General features: G+C 47.1%; 1 protein-coding gene across 1 annotated transcript in view; it reads right to left on the reverse strand.

Annotated features, from left to right (window-relative positions):
- adam11 (ADAM metallopeptidase domain 11) overlaps window positions 1-14,910 on the reverse strand; it is a 192,240-nt gene that overhangs the window by 41,422 nt on the left and 135,908 nt on the right. Inside the window, exon 15 of the mRNA XM_070863906.1 lies at window positions 12,009-12,060. Coding sequence (XP_070720007.1) covers window positions 12,009-12,060 — 52 coding nt within the window. The remainder of the gene's footprint in view (window positions 1-12,008; window positions 12,061-14,910) is intronic.

A 14,910-nucleotide genomic window follows, 5' to 3' on the forward strand; every position in this document is an offset into this window, starting at 1 on the left:
TTCATAGATAATGACTATTGGTGATTTTAACGGATCAGATGTAACACATACACATGATATTCTCTCGGCTGCTTGGTTAGCAATCGCTTTAACCTGTTTAAAACCTACAATCAAACAGCAGACACAGGAAGGTCGTATGATCATCTTAAGCATTCGATCACGAATATCGCCGAGAGCAGCTTCTCTCTCTCTCTCTCTCTCTTAGGCATTCCCCCGGAGTCAAGGATGACTTGCTTCCAAACTAAAATGAGTTCTCAGGTGGTTGATGAGACCAATGCGGGACCTACAGACTCTGTCACAGGTGGGGCAGGTGGTGGTTGGAGAGACGGGTGGGTAGGTGGGGTGCTTGGGTTGTCGTGCGCTTCTTCCGCTATTTGTACTTGGCCTCTGCGTGCTCCTGGCGAAGAGACTCGAAGTGTTCAGCGCCTTCTCGGATGCATCTCCTCCATTTTGAGCGGTCTTGGGCCAGGGATATCCCAAGACTAGCTTCTAGTCTACAGCAAGTGAGCTGGCAGTATCGACAACCCAAAAGGCATTGCGTTTCCTCTTCTTACCCGAGCTCCAAAAGTTTTCAGATGCCATTAAATTAAATGTAGAAATGCTAATTATTTTTCTACCATAGCACGCAATCCTCCCAAACAACATGCCACTATCTGGAAGGATAATAGAGGATAATGATAATAGTCCGGCTTTGTGAGCTGGACAATGAGTTATATTATGCCACTTAATTATAATTCAGCAAATGCATCGAACAAGGTAGGACCAAAGTGACATATCAAAGCAGAGCCAAATTTAGCAAGTCCCGTCTGTGATCTATCATAGCCTACACTTGGAAAATGGTAGGCACTTACATAAAACAGGATCAGAAGGATTACTTCAACCACAAGCCAGCACAAGACACACTTGTGAATCGTACAGTGTGTCATCTACAGGAACTTGATTCATCAAAATCGTATTTCCTATTATTTGATGCAACACTTAACAGAAATGCTAGATCACTACCTAATTTTTTGTTTCATTACTTATTTGATCTGAGGGGGCTTTGTCCTCGGGTAAATTGTCTTTTGAAATGTTTTGCTCGATTCGTAATAGAAGAAAGTGCAGTGAGGTGTAATGTAATTTACAGTGGTGTCCCGATATATTAAACTTCTACATATATCAACAGCTTGTATTTATATAGAGCCTTAAATGTCCCAAGGCGCTTCACAGGCGTGCTATAAGCCAAAACAAATAAATTTGACACCGAGCCACAGAAGAAGAAATTACGACAGGTGACCAAAAGCTTGTTCAAAGAGTTAGGTTTTAAGGAGCGTCTTAAGGGAGGAGAGAGAGGTAGAGAGGCGGAGAGGTTTAGTGAGGGAGTTCCAGAGCTTAGGGCCCAGGCAGCTGAAAGCACGGCCACCGATGGTGGAGCAGTTATAATCAGGGATGCTCAAGAGGACAGAATTTGAGGAGTGCAGACATCTCCTGGCAGGGGGGGGGGGTGCCGTGGTTTGGGGCTGAAATAAATTACAGAGATAAGGAAGTGTGAGACCATGGAGGGATTTGTAAACAAGGATGAGAATTTCAAATATCAACATATAGTGCAGTGATCATATCACATGGAAGACAAATGTCTTCATAGACAACACGGGGTCCACGTGATCTCCTGGACTGATTTTGATCGCCTCAGGGGGCTGGTGAGGAATTTTCCACAGTATTTTTCCCTTTACAGGCCCTGTTTTTTTCTCTGCTTTTTGATGCCTCTTCCAGGAGATTACACGGTGGCCCTCCGGGGAGGGGGGAGCGGGGGGCTGGAGAAGGGGGATGGGAAGAGTTGAGCTTGTGATGCTCCAGCCATCATGAACATGGGCCAGCTGGTCTTTCCCTGCCTGCCAGTCAATTTTGTACGTTCGAAGGGGAGAGCGAGAAGAGAAATGGGCAGACCAGGAGTCCAAGAGGGGGAACCAGCAGACTGGTGCCGAGTCAGAAAGAAAAACTTGCATTTATATAGCACCTTTCCACTACCACCAGATGTCTCAAAGTGCTTTAGAGCCAATTAAGTACTTTTTGGATTGTAGTCACTGTTGTAATGTGGGAAATGCGGCAGCCAATTTGCGCACAGCAAGCTCCCACAAACAGCAATGTGATAAATGACCAGATAATCTGTTTTTGTTATGTTGATTGAAGGATAAATATTGGCTAGGACACCGGGGATAACTCCTCTGCTCTTCTTCGAAATAGTGCTATGGGATCTTTTGCATCCACCCAGGAGAGCAGTCGGCACTTCTGACAGTGCAGCACTCCCTCAGCACTGCACTGGAGTGCCAGCCTAGATTTTTTTTGTGTGCTCAAGTCCCTGGAGTGGGACTTGAACCCACAACCTTCGGCCGCAAAGGTGAGTGAGCTACCCACTGAGCCGCAGCTGACACTGTAGGCACAAAGGGGCTGAAATTCATCAACTCGCCACCCGCTGCCGTCGACAGCCGGCAACATTGCTCTTGCCGATTCGCCCAGTGCCACTTTCGAGGTGGCCTGGTGCGGGCGGGAGGAGAAAGCCGCCAGGAACCGCCCGCTGACGTCAGTGGACGGCCGAGTGGCGCAACTGACCTCTGCCACCGAGAATGAGATCTCCCGCCCGCTGTCGCCCAGATTGGCGGCGTAAGTCACCCATTTGCCACCCGCCAATCTTCGAGGGATCTCGGCAATGAATATCCCACCCATAGTACCGTCCGGTACCTCGGTGGCTATCGGCGGCACTTGGGTGGGAGGAGGCCTTGATCAAAATCGGCCCAAAAGAATGTGCGCGGGGATTCCAGACAGGAGGAGGTCACCGAGTGTCATGTATATACTTTTGGGATCACTAGTAGGCCTCACTTTGGCCTGCGGTGATGGACTGCAGAAATCATAATCATGCAAAAGAATTTGGACCGGATTCTTTCTTAATCATTTCCAAATTTTCAGATGTTGACGCTCTGGAAAGATTGAAACTGATGGAAAATTGTAGACAAAACCGATTTCTGTTGGGGAATGTACCAACATTTGGATGAATTTTTTCCGATGTGAGTCAGAGTTATTGTTGTACAGCTCGCTTCAAAGCACGGCTCCCCCCACCCGCCCCCCCCCCCCCCTCCCCTCCCCTACCCCTCCACTACCACCATTTCCTTTCCCTCTCATCACCTTCACCATCAAGATGTTCAACTTCTCTGGCACTCTCCGAATCAGCCTCCCTGCTTTGACTCTCCACTCAACACGTCCAAGTGCTGCAGCCCACTTCCGCACCTGCGCAGTGTCCTGCCCTCCTGTCACAACCGTCCTCTTGAAACTCCACTGGCTCCCACTGGCTCCCACTGGCTCGCTTTCAAATCCCCTCCAGGGTTTTACCCCATCCTTGGTGTTGTGTATGTAATAACTGTTGGACTGAGTACTGTTTATGTGGTGTATGTAGGCACCTTTGGCAATGATTCCACGAGGCAGGGTATGACACTTGAACTGTGTAGACTGTAGTCCTTTATTTGCAGCTCCTAGAGTGAGGACACCAAGCTGTGAGCTCCCTTTTATACTGGGTTACCTGCAGTGTGCAGGTAACCCTTGGGTCTCCAGCAGCAGCACCCTCTGGTGTACAGGTAAGGTGTATACAGTGTAAGGGTACATTCAGTGTTACAGATATCACACAACAAACGGTAACCAAAAACATTTAAAGGGACAGTTTCAACTAAATGAGGACAAGGAATTTAAAGCTAAAGATGCAATAAAAGGGTGCAAGCATGATAATGTAACCATGAATTGTGATGCTGGTGTAACTAATGTGACTAATGAGATGAATGCTTGTGTAAGTAAGGTTAAGAACAAGCTTGTTATGTTTGATGATTATGACAGAGTTTGAAATGCCTAATGTAACCATGTCTGGTGAGACCATGACACCCAAAAGTGATGCAGATGCTGTAATTTATAATGTAGGCTCGACTATGTGTGATCAGAGCCAAGGTGTCATGTATACAGGTAGGACACTGCTAAAGGACATGGGGTTCTACAGGGACCATGCAAATGCCAGGGGAATCCCCCTGTGGAAGACCCCCCAAGTCCAGCAGGCTACCTGATCATGTAGCTTGGACCTTTGGAATAAATGTGATGCCCCCTTGCAGGACACACACAGCCAGTGGGAGCAGACCCACTACAGGGACAGTAGTCAATGGGCAGCACAGCCACCACCACTGGCAACCTGCACCAGACCAGCCCTGCAACCCCTGGCCACGAGGGTCAACACCAGGAGCGAGAGGCCAATACCCTCCAGCTTCCCTGGCAAACCTTGGGATGACCTGACCCTCATCCCAATTGGAGGACAAGGAGCCCACCAGTCCTGTGGCCCTGCCCACCACTCTACAACTACCCACATCACAGTGTATACATACCACCCACTGCTGCCGTGGCTACCTCCCCGAGGGATTCCACAACAGTGACACCCACTGTGTGTGAGGGAGGGGAAACGTACGAGGCCAGCCTCAAGCACAGGGGTCACACCTGGCAACCACACAACCCTCACCACAACCTCCCATAGCCCACCACTGATCACCTCCCCAGGTCATGACCATAAGGATATTAAAAATGCTTGGGGGTGGGGGGGGAGTGTTGTTATATATGCATGCTTGTTTGTTGTGTGATGTCTGTAACACTGAATGTACCCTTACACTGTACACACCTTACCTGTACACCAGAAGGTGCTGCTGCTGGAGACCTAAGGGTCACCTGCACACTGCAGGTAACCCAGTATAAAAGGGAGCTCACAGCTTGGTGTCCTCACTCGAGGAGCTGCAAATAAAGGACTACAGTCTACACAGTTCAAGTATCATACCCTGCCTCATGGAATCATCGCCAAAGGTGCCTACATACACCACATAAACAGTACTCAGTCTAACAGTTATTGCATACACAACATCAAGGATGGGGTAAAACCCTGGAGGGGATTTGAAAGCAAGCCAGTGGAGTTTCAAGAGGACGGTTGTGACAGGAGGGCAGGACACTGCGCAGGTGCGGAAGTGGGCTGCAGCACTTGGACGTGTTGAGTGGAGAGTCAAAGCAGGAAGGCTGATTCGGAGAGTGCCAGAGAAGTTGAACATCTTGATGATGAAGGTGATGAGGGGGAAAGGAAATGGTGGTAGTGGAGGGGTTGGGGGTGGGGGTGGGGGGGGGGGGAGGGGGGGAAGCCGTGCTTTGAAGTGAGCTGTACAACAATAACTCTGACTCACATCGGAAAAAAATCATCCAAATGTTGGTACATTCTCCAACAGAAATCGGTTTTGTCTACAATTTTCCATCAGTTTCAATCTTTCCAGAGCGTCAACATCTGAAAATTTGGAAATGATTAAGAAAAACTCTGGTCCAAATTCTTTTGCATGATTATGATTTCTGCAGTCCATCACCGCAGGCCAAAGTGAGGCCTACTCCGGTTCTGTATTTTCTTTGAAGCCGCTGATCCTTGCTGGTACAGTTCCACTGGCAGCCGTCTCCTACCTCAGCTAATTGGCTATTTTTCATAGACGCCCAGAACAAAGAATGTCTGGGCCAGGAACAGCAATCCTCTGCCCAGATCAGCAGAACACTTACACCTGGCAAAGAGACAACAGTGGCCTCCAACACAAAATGCCTGGTGCCATAATCTTTATTCTGCCAGGCCCAAGGAAATGTCCCTGAATCTGGTGTTTGTTCCCACATGGCTTTCCTTTCCCATCAGTGGGTGGCTGTTGTGCCCCTGGGAGGACAGATGCACCAACATCAGTGTCATCGCCCAGGCTAACATCCCCAGCATTGAAGCACTGACCACACTCGATCAGCTGCGCTGGGCAGGCCACATAGTTTGCATGCCAGACAAGAGACTCCTTAAGCAATTGCTCTATGTGGAGCTCCTTCACGGCAAATGAGCCAAAGGTGGGCGGCGGAAACGTTATAAGGACACCCTCAAAGCCTCCCTGGTAAAGTGCGACATTACCACTGACACCTGGGAGACCCTGACCGAAGACTGCCCTTGGTGGAGAAAGTGCATCCGGGAGGGCGTTGAGCTCTTCAAATCTCAACGCCAAGAGCGTGAAGAGGTCAGGCGTAGGCAGCAGAAGGAGCGTGCGGCAAATCAGTCTCACCCCCCCACCCTCTTCCCCGACGAATGTCTGTCCCACCTGTGACTCTCGTATTGGACTGTTCAGTCACCAAAGGACTCACTTTAGGATTGGAAACAATTCTTCCTCGATTCCGAGGGACTGCCTATGATGATGATAATGTTGTGCTCTCCATCGAATCCAGTATTTCTTCTCTGTGCTTCTTCTTTCTCCTACCTTGCTTCTTCTGGTGTGACACTTGAATTTCTTCATGATTTGAACCCATACCCTCTGTGCCCTATTCCACACCGAAGGTTGGGGATGGGGGGTTGGGGGGGGTGGAGAGATAACCTCCTTTATATGCCCCTCGAGCCTGCTCCGCCATTCAATAAGATCATGGCTGATCTGATAATGGACTCAGCTCCACTTTCCTGCCTGCTCCCCATAACCCTTAACTCCCCTATCATTCAAAAATCTGTCTATCCCCACCTTAAATATATTCAATGACCCAGCCTCCACAGCTCTCTGAGGCAGAGAATTCCAAAGATTCACGACCATTTGAGAGAAGAAATTCCTTCTCATCTCAGTTTTAAATGGGCAACCCCTTATTCTGAAACTATGCCCCCTAGTTCTAGATTCCCCCATGAGGGGAAGCATCCTCTCTGCATCCACCCTGTCAAGCCCCCTCAGAATCTTATATGCTTCAGTAAGATCACCTCTCATTCTTCTAAGCTCCAATGAGTATAAGCCCAGTATAAGCCCAGCCGGCTCAACTTTTCTTCATAAGACAACCCCTTCATCTCAGGAATCAACCTCGTGAACCTTCTCTAAACTACTTCCAATGCAAGTATATCCTTCCTTAAATACGGAGACTAAAACTGTACGCAGTAGTCCAGGTGTGGCCTCACCAATACCCTGTACAATTGTAGCAACACTTCCCGACTTTTATACTCTATCCCCCTTGCAATAAAGGCCAACATTCCATTTGCCTTCCTGATTACTTGCTGTACCTGCACACTAACATTTTGTGTTTCATGTACAAGGACCCCCAGGTCCCTCTGTACCGCAGCATTTTGTAGTCTCTCTCCATTTAAATAATAGTTTGCTTTTTTATTCTTACGACCAAAGTGGATAACCCCACATTTTCCCACATTTTACTCCATCTGCCAAATTTTTGCCAACTCATATCCTATCTATGGGCCAGACCTTCGGCTTCATTGTCGGCAATTTTCTCGGTGTCACAGCTGGTTTCCCGCCCGGCGAGAGTTTCCACGCAAGTTTTTCAACATTATTGCCCACATCGGAAGTCACCCGCCAGGACCAAACCGCCCACGTGCAACACCGAGAACAACCGCCAGGGCGGATGTTTGGCCTCAACCACCGACGGCCAGATCGCCGAGAGACTCGCCCTGTAAACGCTGCTTACACAGGGCGGTAAGGGGGGTCCCTGCAAAGAAAGGTAAGTTAAAGGTTCTTTAATTATTTTGTTCAAATTTAAAATCGGCGATTAGGGTTAAAACTGTCTTAGGAATGCTTTCTAGTTTTATTTTTTTTTCCAATGAAATTTTTTTTTAAAAAAGCTTTCCCCCCTCCCTAGGCCCAACCGAAGCCTCGGACTAAATTTTACTACTTACCGTCCCATTCCGGTAATGACTGCCCATGTTGCTAACTTTGAACTTACCCGCTGAGAAAACCGCCAGCAATGAGTATGCACGCCCATTTTCTCACCGGGCGAATAATTTTACTTACTTTTACCTTTAAAATGGAAATTCTCGGCAGCTTTTTTCGCCGAAAGTTAGTGGTGCTTCTCAGCGGGCAATCAGGCGTTGAGGGCCTTTAGGGAAAGTCTGGCCCCTATATCCCTCTGCAGATTCTTTTTGTCCTCTTCACAACTTGCTTTTTCACATATCTTTGCGTCATCAGCAAATATGGCTACATTACACTCGGTCCCTTCATCCAAGTCATTAATATAGATTGTAAATAGTGGAGACCCGACTACTGATCCCTGCGGCACCCCACTAGTTATAGTTTGCCAACCTGACCCATTTATCCCAACTCTCTGTTTTCTGTTAGCCCATCCTCTAGGCATGCTAATATATTACCCCAAACCCCGTGAGCTCTTATCTTGTGCAGTAACTTCTTAAGTGGCACCTTATCAAATGCCTTCTGGAAATCTAAATACACAACATCTACTGGTTCCCCTTTATCCACCCTGCTCATTACATCCTCAAAGAACTCCAGCAAATTTGTCAAACATGATTTCCCTTTAATAAAACCATGCTGATTCTGCTTGATTGTATTATGATTTTCTAAATGTCCTGCTACAACTTCCTTAATGATGGACTCCAGCATTTTCCCAATGACAGATGTTAGGCTAACTGGTCTATAGTTTCCTGCTTTCTGTTTCCCTCCTTTCTGTTTTCCTCCTTTCTTGAGCAGTGGCATTACATTTGCGGTTTTCCAATCTGCTGGGACCTCTCCAGAATCCAGAGAATTTTGGTAGATTACAACTAATGCATCGACTATCTCTGCAGCCACTTCTTTTAAGACCCTAGGATGCAAGCTATCAGATCCAGGGGACTTGTCCACCTTTAGTTCCATTAGTTTGTATGGTACTTTTTCTCTAGTGAAAGTGATTGTTTTAAGTTCCTCCCTTCCTATCGTCCTTGATTATCTATTATTATTGGGATGCTTTTAGTGTCTTCTACCATGAAGACCGATACAAAATATTTGTTCAAAGTCTCTGCTATTTCCCTGATTCCTATTATTAATTCCCCAGTCTCAACCTCCAGGGACCAATGTTTGCTTTAGCTACTCTCTTCCTTTTTATATACCTGTAGAAGCTCTTGCTGTCTGTTTTTATATTTCTTGCTAGTTTACTTTCATAGTCTATCTTCTATTATTTTTTTTAGTTGTCCTCTGCTGGTTTGTAAAAATTTCCCAATTCTATGGCCTTCCACTGTTCTTCACAACACTGTAGATCTTTATTTTCAATTTGATACCATCCTTTTCTTCCTTAGTTAGCCACGGATGGTTCATCCTTCTCTTAGAGTCTTTCTTTCTCACTGGATATATTTTTGCTAAGAGTTATGAAATATCTCCTTAAATGTCTGCCACTGCTTTTCTACCATCTTAACCTTTAATCTATTATCCCAGATCACTTTAGCCAACTCTGTCTTCATACCTTTGTAATTGTCCTTATTTAAGTTCAGGACACTAGTTTGAGACCCAAGTTTCTCATCTTCCAACTGAATGTGAAATTCTAACATTCTATTATCATTCTTCCCTAGAGGATCCTTTACTATGAGTTAATTAATTAATCCTATCTCATTACACATTAGCAGATCTAAAATAACCTGCTCCCTGGTTGGTTCCACAATGTATTGTTCTAAGAAACCATCCCGAATACACTCTGTGAACTCGTCCTCAAGGCTACCTTTGCTAATTTGATTTGTCCAATCTATAAGACGATTAAAATCACCCATGATTATTGCAGTACCTTTCTTAAAAGCCTCCATTATTTCTTGATTTTTACTCTATCCTACAGTGTAGCTACTGTTAGGGGGCCTATAGACTACTCCCACCAGTGACTTCTTTCTCTTATTATTGTTTAGCTCCGCCCAAATTGATTCTACATCTTGATGTCCACCATTTTCCTCACTTCTTCTCCCCATGCTGCCCGTCATTTTATTGAAGACAATCTGTAGCAAATACCAGGCAGCCCCGACAAAGTTCAGCCATCTTCAGTGCGTTAACAGGTCTGGTTTCCCCAGACAGGTAACTTCAGCCAGCAGAATTCAACTTGGGCGGCGGAGCAACAGGGACACTAGCGAATCAGCAGCCTGCTTTACACGCCGCCCGATTTTATATCCCATAAAGTCAAGGGAAAAAACGAGTGTACGACGGGCTGTCGATTCGCTATCCAAGAACCAAGATCTATTTCAACCTTACATTGGGCTGGACTTTCCGCTTGCTGCCGCCTCTGTTTTCACCCTGGAGAGGCAGCAATGGCGACAATGAGCTCTTCCGGGCGGGCGGCCAGCTTTCAGTGTCCCGCCGGGTTTTTCCGGGCCGGTTTCAGCGGGGCGCGGAGCATCACCGTCCGGAAGAGGCGAGCCGGTGTGCAACGCCCCTGGTTGCGACACTGGCTCGATTTTTGGCTGCCGCCCAATCCGTAGCGCCCCCTGCTGGGACTGCCTGTGAAAGCGGGCGGTCTGAGCTGTAGTGGCTGCTGTGAGGTAAGTAATGTCGACCTCGGGTAAGTGTGATTGTGGTTTTTTTTGTGAGTTATGTTGTGGTGGAGTGAGCTATGTATCGAGAATGTTTTTTTTTCTCTCCAGGCCTCTTTGGGCGCTCCGAGGCCGGCTGTTTAGCTCGGGATTTTCGCTTGTTCAGCCGGCCTAGCGCACTAAAAGAGGTGTGCACCGCCTCCCTTAGCGCTCTGCCCCACACCAGGGCCCAGCTGCCCAATTTTGCTGACTGAGGTGCTAACTTTCCCCAGGCAGTATCAGGACCGCCCTGCCCTCATTAACGCCCCGAAATCCTAAAAGCCGAAAATCCAGCCCTGTGTCATTAAGCTGCTGTCGGTCTCTACAGGTCACAGCAGCATCAAAACCTCCTCCCCTCAAATAGGCTGCGCTGAATCGCAGGTGCACGTCCACAGTGTGTACAGATGCACGTCCACAGTGTGTGCAGGTGCACCGACCTATAGTGTGTACAGGCACGTGCCCACAGCGTGTACAGGCGCGCGCCCACAGTTTGTACAGGTGTACCGATCCACAGTGTGTACAGGTGCACTGACCTATAGTGTGTACAGGTGCACCGACCTATAGTGTGTACAGGTGCCCGCCCACAGTGTGTACAGGTGTACCGATCCACAGTGTGTACAGGTGCACCGACCTGTAGTGTGTACAGGTGCCCGCCCACAGTGTGTACAGGTGTACCGATCCACAGTGTGTACAGGTGCACCGACCTATAGTGTGTACAGGTGCACCGACCTATAGTGTGTACAGGCACGTGCCCACAGCGTGTACAGGCGCGCGCCCACAGCGTGTACAGGCACGTGCCCACAGCGTGTACAGGTCCACTGACCCATAGTCCAGGCACCGCTCCCGCTGTTGCTGCTGTGCACATGTGTAGACCACAGAAGAATATCGGGCAAAACGAGTTCCCCGATTACCGAACTGAAAACTGCCCATTGGTCTACAGCCTTTAGTGTAAAAATAAATCTAAACAATATTTAACTTCATTTCCAACATCTGTACAGAGGGGTAGAACAATTTAGTCAGTTTCCAACTACCACTGCTAAAGTACAGAATCGTAGAATGATACAGCACAGAAGGTGGCTGTTCCGCCCATCATGCCTGTGCCCGCTCTGTGAAAGAGCAATCCAATTAGTCCCACTACCCTGCCCTTTCCCCATTGTCCTGGGACATTTTCCACTACAAGTATTTATCAATTCCCTTTTGAAAGTTATTGAATTTGCTTCCAGGCAGTGCAAAAATGAGTTTTCTCATGTCGCCTCTGGTTCTTTTGCCAATCACCTTCAATCTGTATCCTCTGGTTAGCGACCCTTCTTCCACTGGAAACAATTTCTCCTTATTTACTCTATCAAAACCCTTCATGATTTTGAACACCTCTATTAAATATCCCCTTTTCCTTCTCTGCTCTGAGGAGAACAGCCTCGGTTTCTCTAGTCCCTCCATGTGACTGAAGTCTTTCATCCCTGGTATCATTCTAGTAAATCTCCTCTGCGCCCTCTCTGAGGCCTTCACATCCTTCCTAAAGTACGGTGCCAGGAATTGGACACAAATACTCCAACTGGGACCAAACCAGTGTTTTAGAAATTAATCAATAGCTTTCCTTCCGGCCGAGTGCTTAATATGCATCATGCAAAAGACAAAATGGGTTACCTTCCCCATTTGAGAAAGATCGTCTTACCCTGTATCCTCCATTATACAGCCATGCCAGACATCAGGACATCGACACTCGCCTGTGAAAGGAAAACAGGAAATATGTATCTGTGGTGTACAGGCACATGTAATGGATCAGAAGCAGTGGAAGTACTGCGAGAAATACATGCACAAAATGATCTGTGGAACTCCCATTTTGCAGAGATTGTGATCTAGAAATTCGATGGTGCCGCACCCGTTTTGCAGACGCTAAACAGACATGCAATCCTCCAGTCTGCTCTCTCAGGAGGATGTAAAAGATCCCATGGCACTATTTCGTAGAAGAGCAAGGGAGTTATCCTGGGTGTCCTGGCCAATATTTATCCCTCAATCAACATCACAAAAACAGATTATCTGATTATTATCACATTGCTGTTTGTGGGACCTTGCTGTGCACAAATTGGCTGCCGCGTTTCCCACATTACAACAGTGACTATACTCCAAAAGTACTTCACTGGCTTTGAGACGTCTGGTGGTCGTGAAAGGCGCTATATAAATGCAAGTCTTTCTTTTCCAATATGGCGGACAGGAAGCACACGCCCATTACAAGCTGGAAGTCCGCTGCCCACCATATTGGTGCAAGCAAAAAAAGGCATCCACCTGAAACAGGCTTTCGGCCTTTTGTATAAATATCCGTAAGACAAAGGTTCTCTACCAACCTGATCCTGCCACACAGCACTGCCCCACCCGATTATCAATATCCACCGCATGGCCCTGGACAACATGGACCATTTTCCATACCTTGGGAGCCCACTGTCGGCAAGAGCAGACATTGAAGACGAGGCCCTACACCACCTTCAGTGCACCAGCACAGCCTTCGGTTGCCTGAGGAAGAGAGTGTTTGAAGACCAGGACCTCAAATCCGGAACCAAGCTTATGGTCTACAGGGCAGTAGTGATACCCGCCCTCCTAAATGGATCAGAGACGTGGACTATATTCAGTAGACACCTCAAAATGCTGGAGAAGTACCACCAGCCTCTGCAAGATCCTGCAAATCCATTGGCAGGACAGACGCACCAACGTCAATGTTCTCATTCAGGCCAACATCCCCAGCATCGAAGCACTGACCACGCTCGATCAGCTCCGTTGGGTGGGCCACATCGTCCGCATGCCTGACACGAAACTCCCAAAGCAAGCGCTCGACGCGGAGCTTTGATACGGTAAGTGAGCCCCAGGTGGGCAGAGGAAACGGTTCAAGGACACCCTCAAAGCCTCCTTGAAAAAATGTAACATCCCCACTGACACCTGGGAATCCCTGGCCCATGATCGCCCAAAGTGGAGGAAGAGCATCTGGGAGGGCGCTGGGCACCTCGAGTCTCATCGCCGAGAACAAGCAGAAACCAAGCACAGACAGCGGAAGGAGCGTGCGGCAAACCAGACTCCCCGACCACCCTTTTCTTCAACCCTAGTCTGCTCCACCTGTGACAGAGACTGTAGGTCACCTGAGAATTCACTTTTAGAGTGGAAGCAAGTCATCCTCGACTTTGAGGGACTGCCTATGATGATGATGAAATGCGGCAGGCCGGTGCAAATGGATTTCTGCCTGTTATAATATAATTGTTCAGAAAGTGTAGTTGATCATGCAGCTCAATGTGCAGTGCATTAACCCATGATGCACCCGTGGAAATAGCTGAGTGATTGAACATTGGAAGAATTAAAAGCAGAATTTGACAATCTTCTCACTCAAGCAGAATCCTCAGTTTGAAGAGTCTTGAATCTCAAAATTCTGGGTGGATCCAAATCCAGAAACTAATTTTGGCCAAATGTGTCCTGCCTTCAAAACGGAAGGTGGCTAACAGAAGTAAAGGACTTGAGCGTTATTTTCCAGCAGACAAAAAAGGGTTAGAATAGATAGATTAGGTTAAAGTAGACAGAAGGAAACAAGTTAATTTAATAAAAATGGTGGAGAAAATGGAGGTAGTTTGGAGTAAATTGAAGAATAAAGAGATGAGAGGAATGAAAAGAAGAGAGAGACTGTAGACTTAAGGGCTAAATGTCATTTTCAGTTACCCAGTAAACCAGGAGAGATGAGGCGGTAAATCGAACAAGGATCCATTTTGCCAGCTCCTTGACCCCCAGCAAAAGCAAAAAAGCAACAAAAAAAAAGTAGAGACGTCCTGCTACACCTGGAGTACTGCGTACAGTTTTAGTCTCCGTATTTAAGGAGTGATATATTTGCATTGGAGGCTGTTCAGAGAAGGTTCACTAGGCTGATTTTGGAGATGAAGGGGTTGACTTATGAAGATAGATTGAGTATATTGGGCTCTATACTCATCGGAGTTCAGAAGAATGAGAGGTGATCTTATCGAAACATATAAGATAATGAGGGGGCTCGACAAGGTGGATGCAGAGAGGATATTTCCACTCATAGGGGAAACTAAAACTAGGGCACATAGTCTCAGAATAAGGGGCCGCCCATTTAAAACTGAGATGAGGAGAAATTTCTTCTCTCAGAGGGTTGTAAATCAATGGAACTCTCTGCCCCAGAGAACTGTGGAGGTTGGGTCATTGAATATATTTGAGGTGGAGATAGCGATAAGGGAGTAAAGAGTTATGGGAAGCGGGCAGGGAAGTGGAGCTGAATCCATGATCAGATCAGCCATGATCTTATTGAATTGCGGAGCAGGCTCGAGGGGCCAAATGTTCTACTCCTGCTCCTATTTCTTATGTTCTTATGTTCTTATGTTCTTATGTTCTTATGTTCTTATGTTCTTATGTTCTTATGTTCTTATGTTCTTCAAGAATTTCCCTCCAGAAGTGAAGTTCAAACCTTCCAGCTAAATATGGAGAGGTATATTTTCATGAAACACAAATTCTGGGAATATACACACGACATATTGCCCATTAATTGTGCAGTAGCAATGCCGTAAGTACCAAGACTGCGTGCATTC

This window comes from Pristiophorus japonicus, chromosome 21 (assembly GCF_044704955.1).
Source record: "Pristiophorus japonicus isolate sPriJap1 chromosome 21, sPriJap1.hap1, whole genome shotgun sequence".
Classification (NCBI taxonomy): Eukaryota; Metazoa; Chordata; class Chondrichthyes; family Pristiophoridae; genus Pristiophorus; species Pristiophorus japonicus.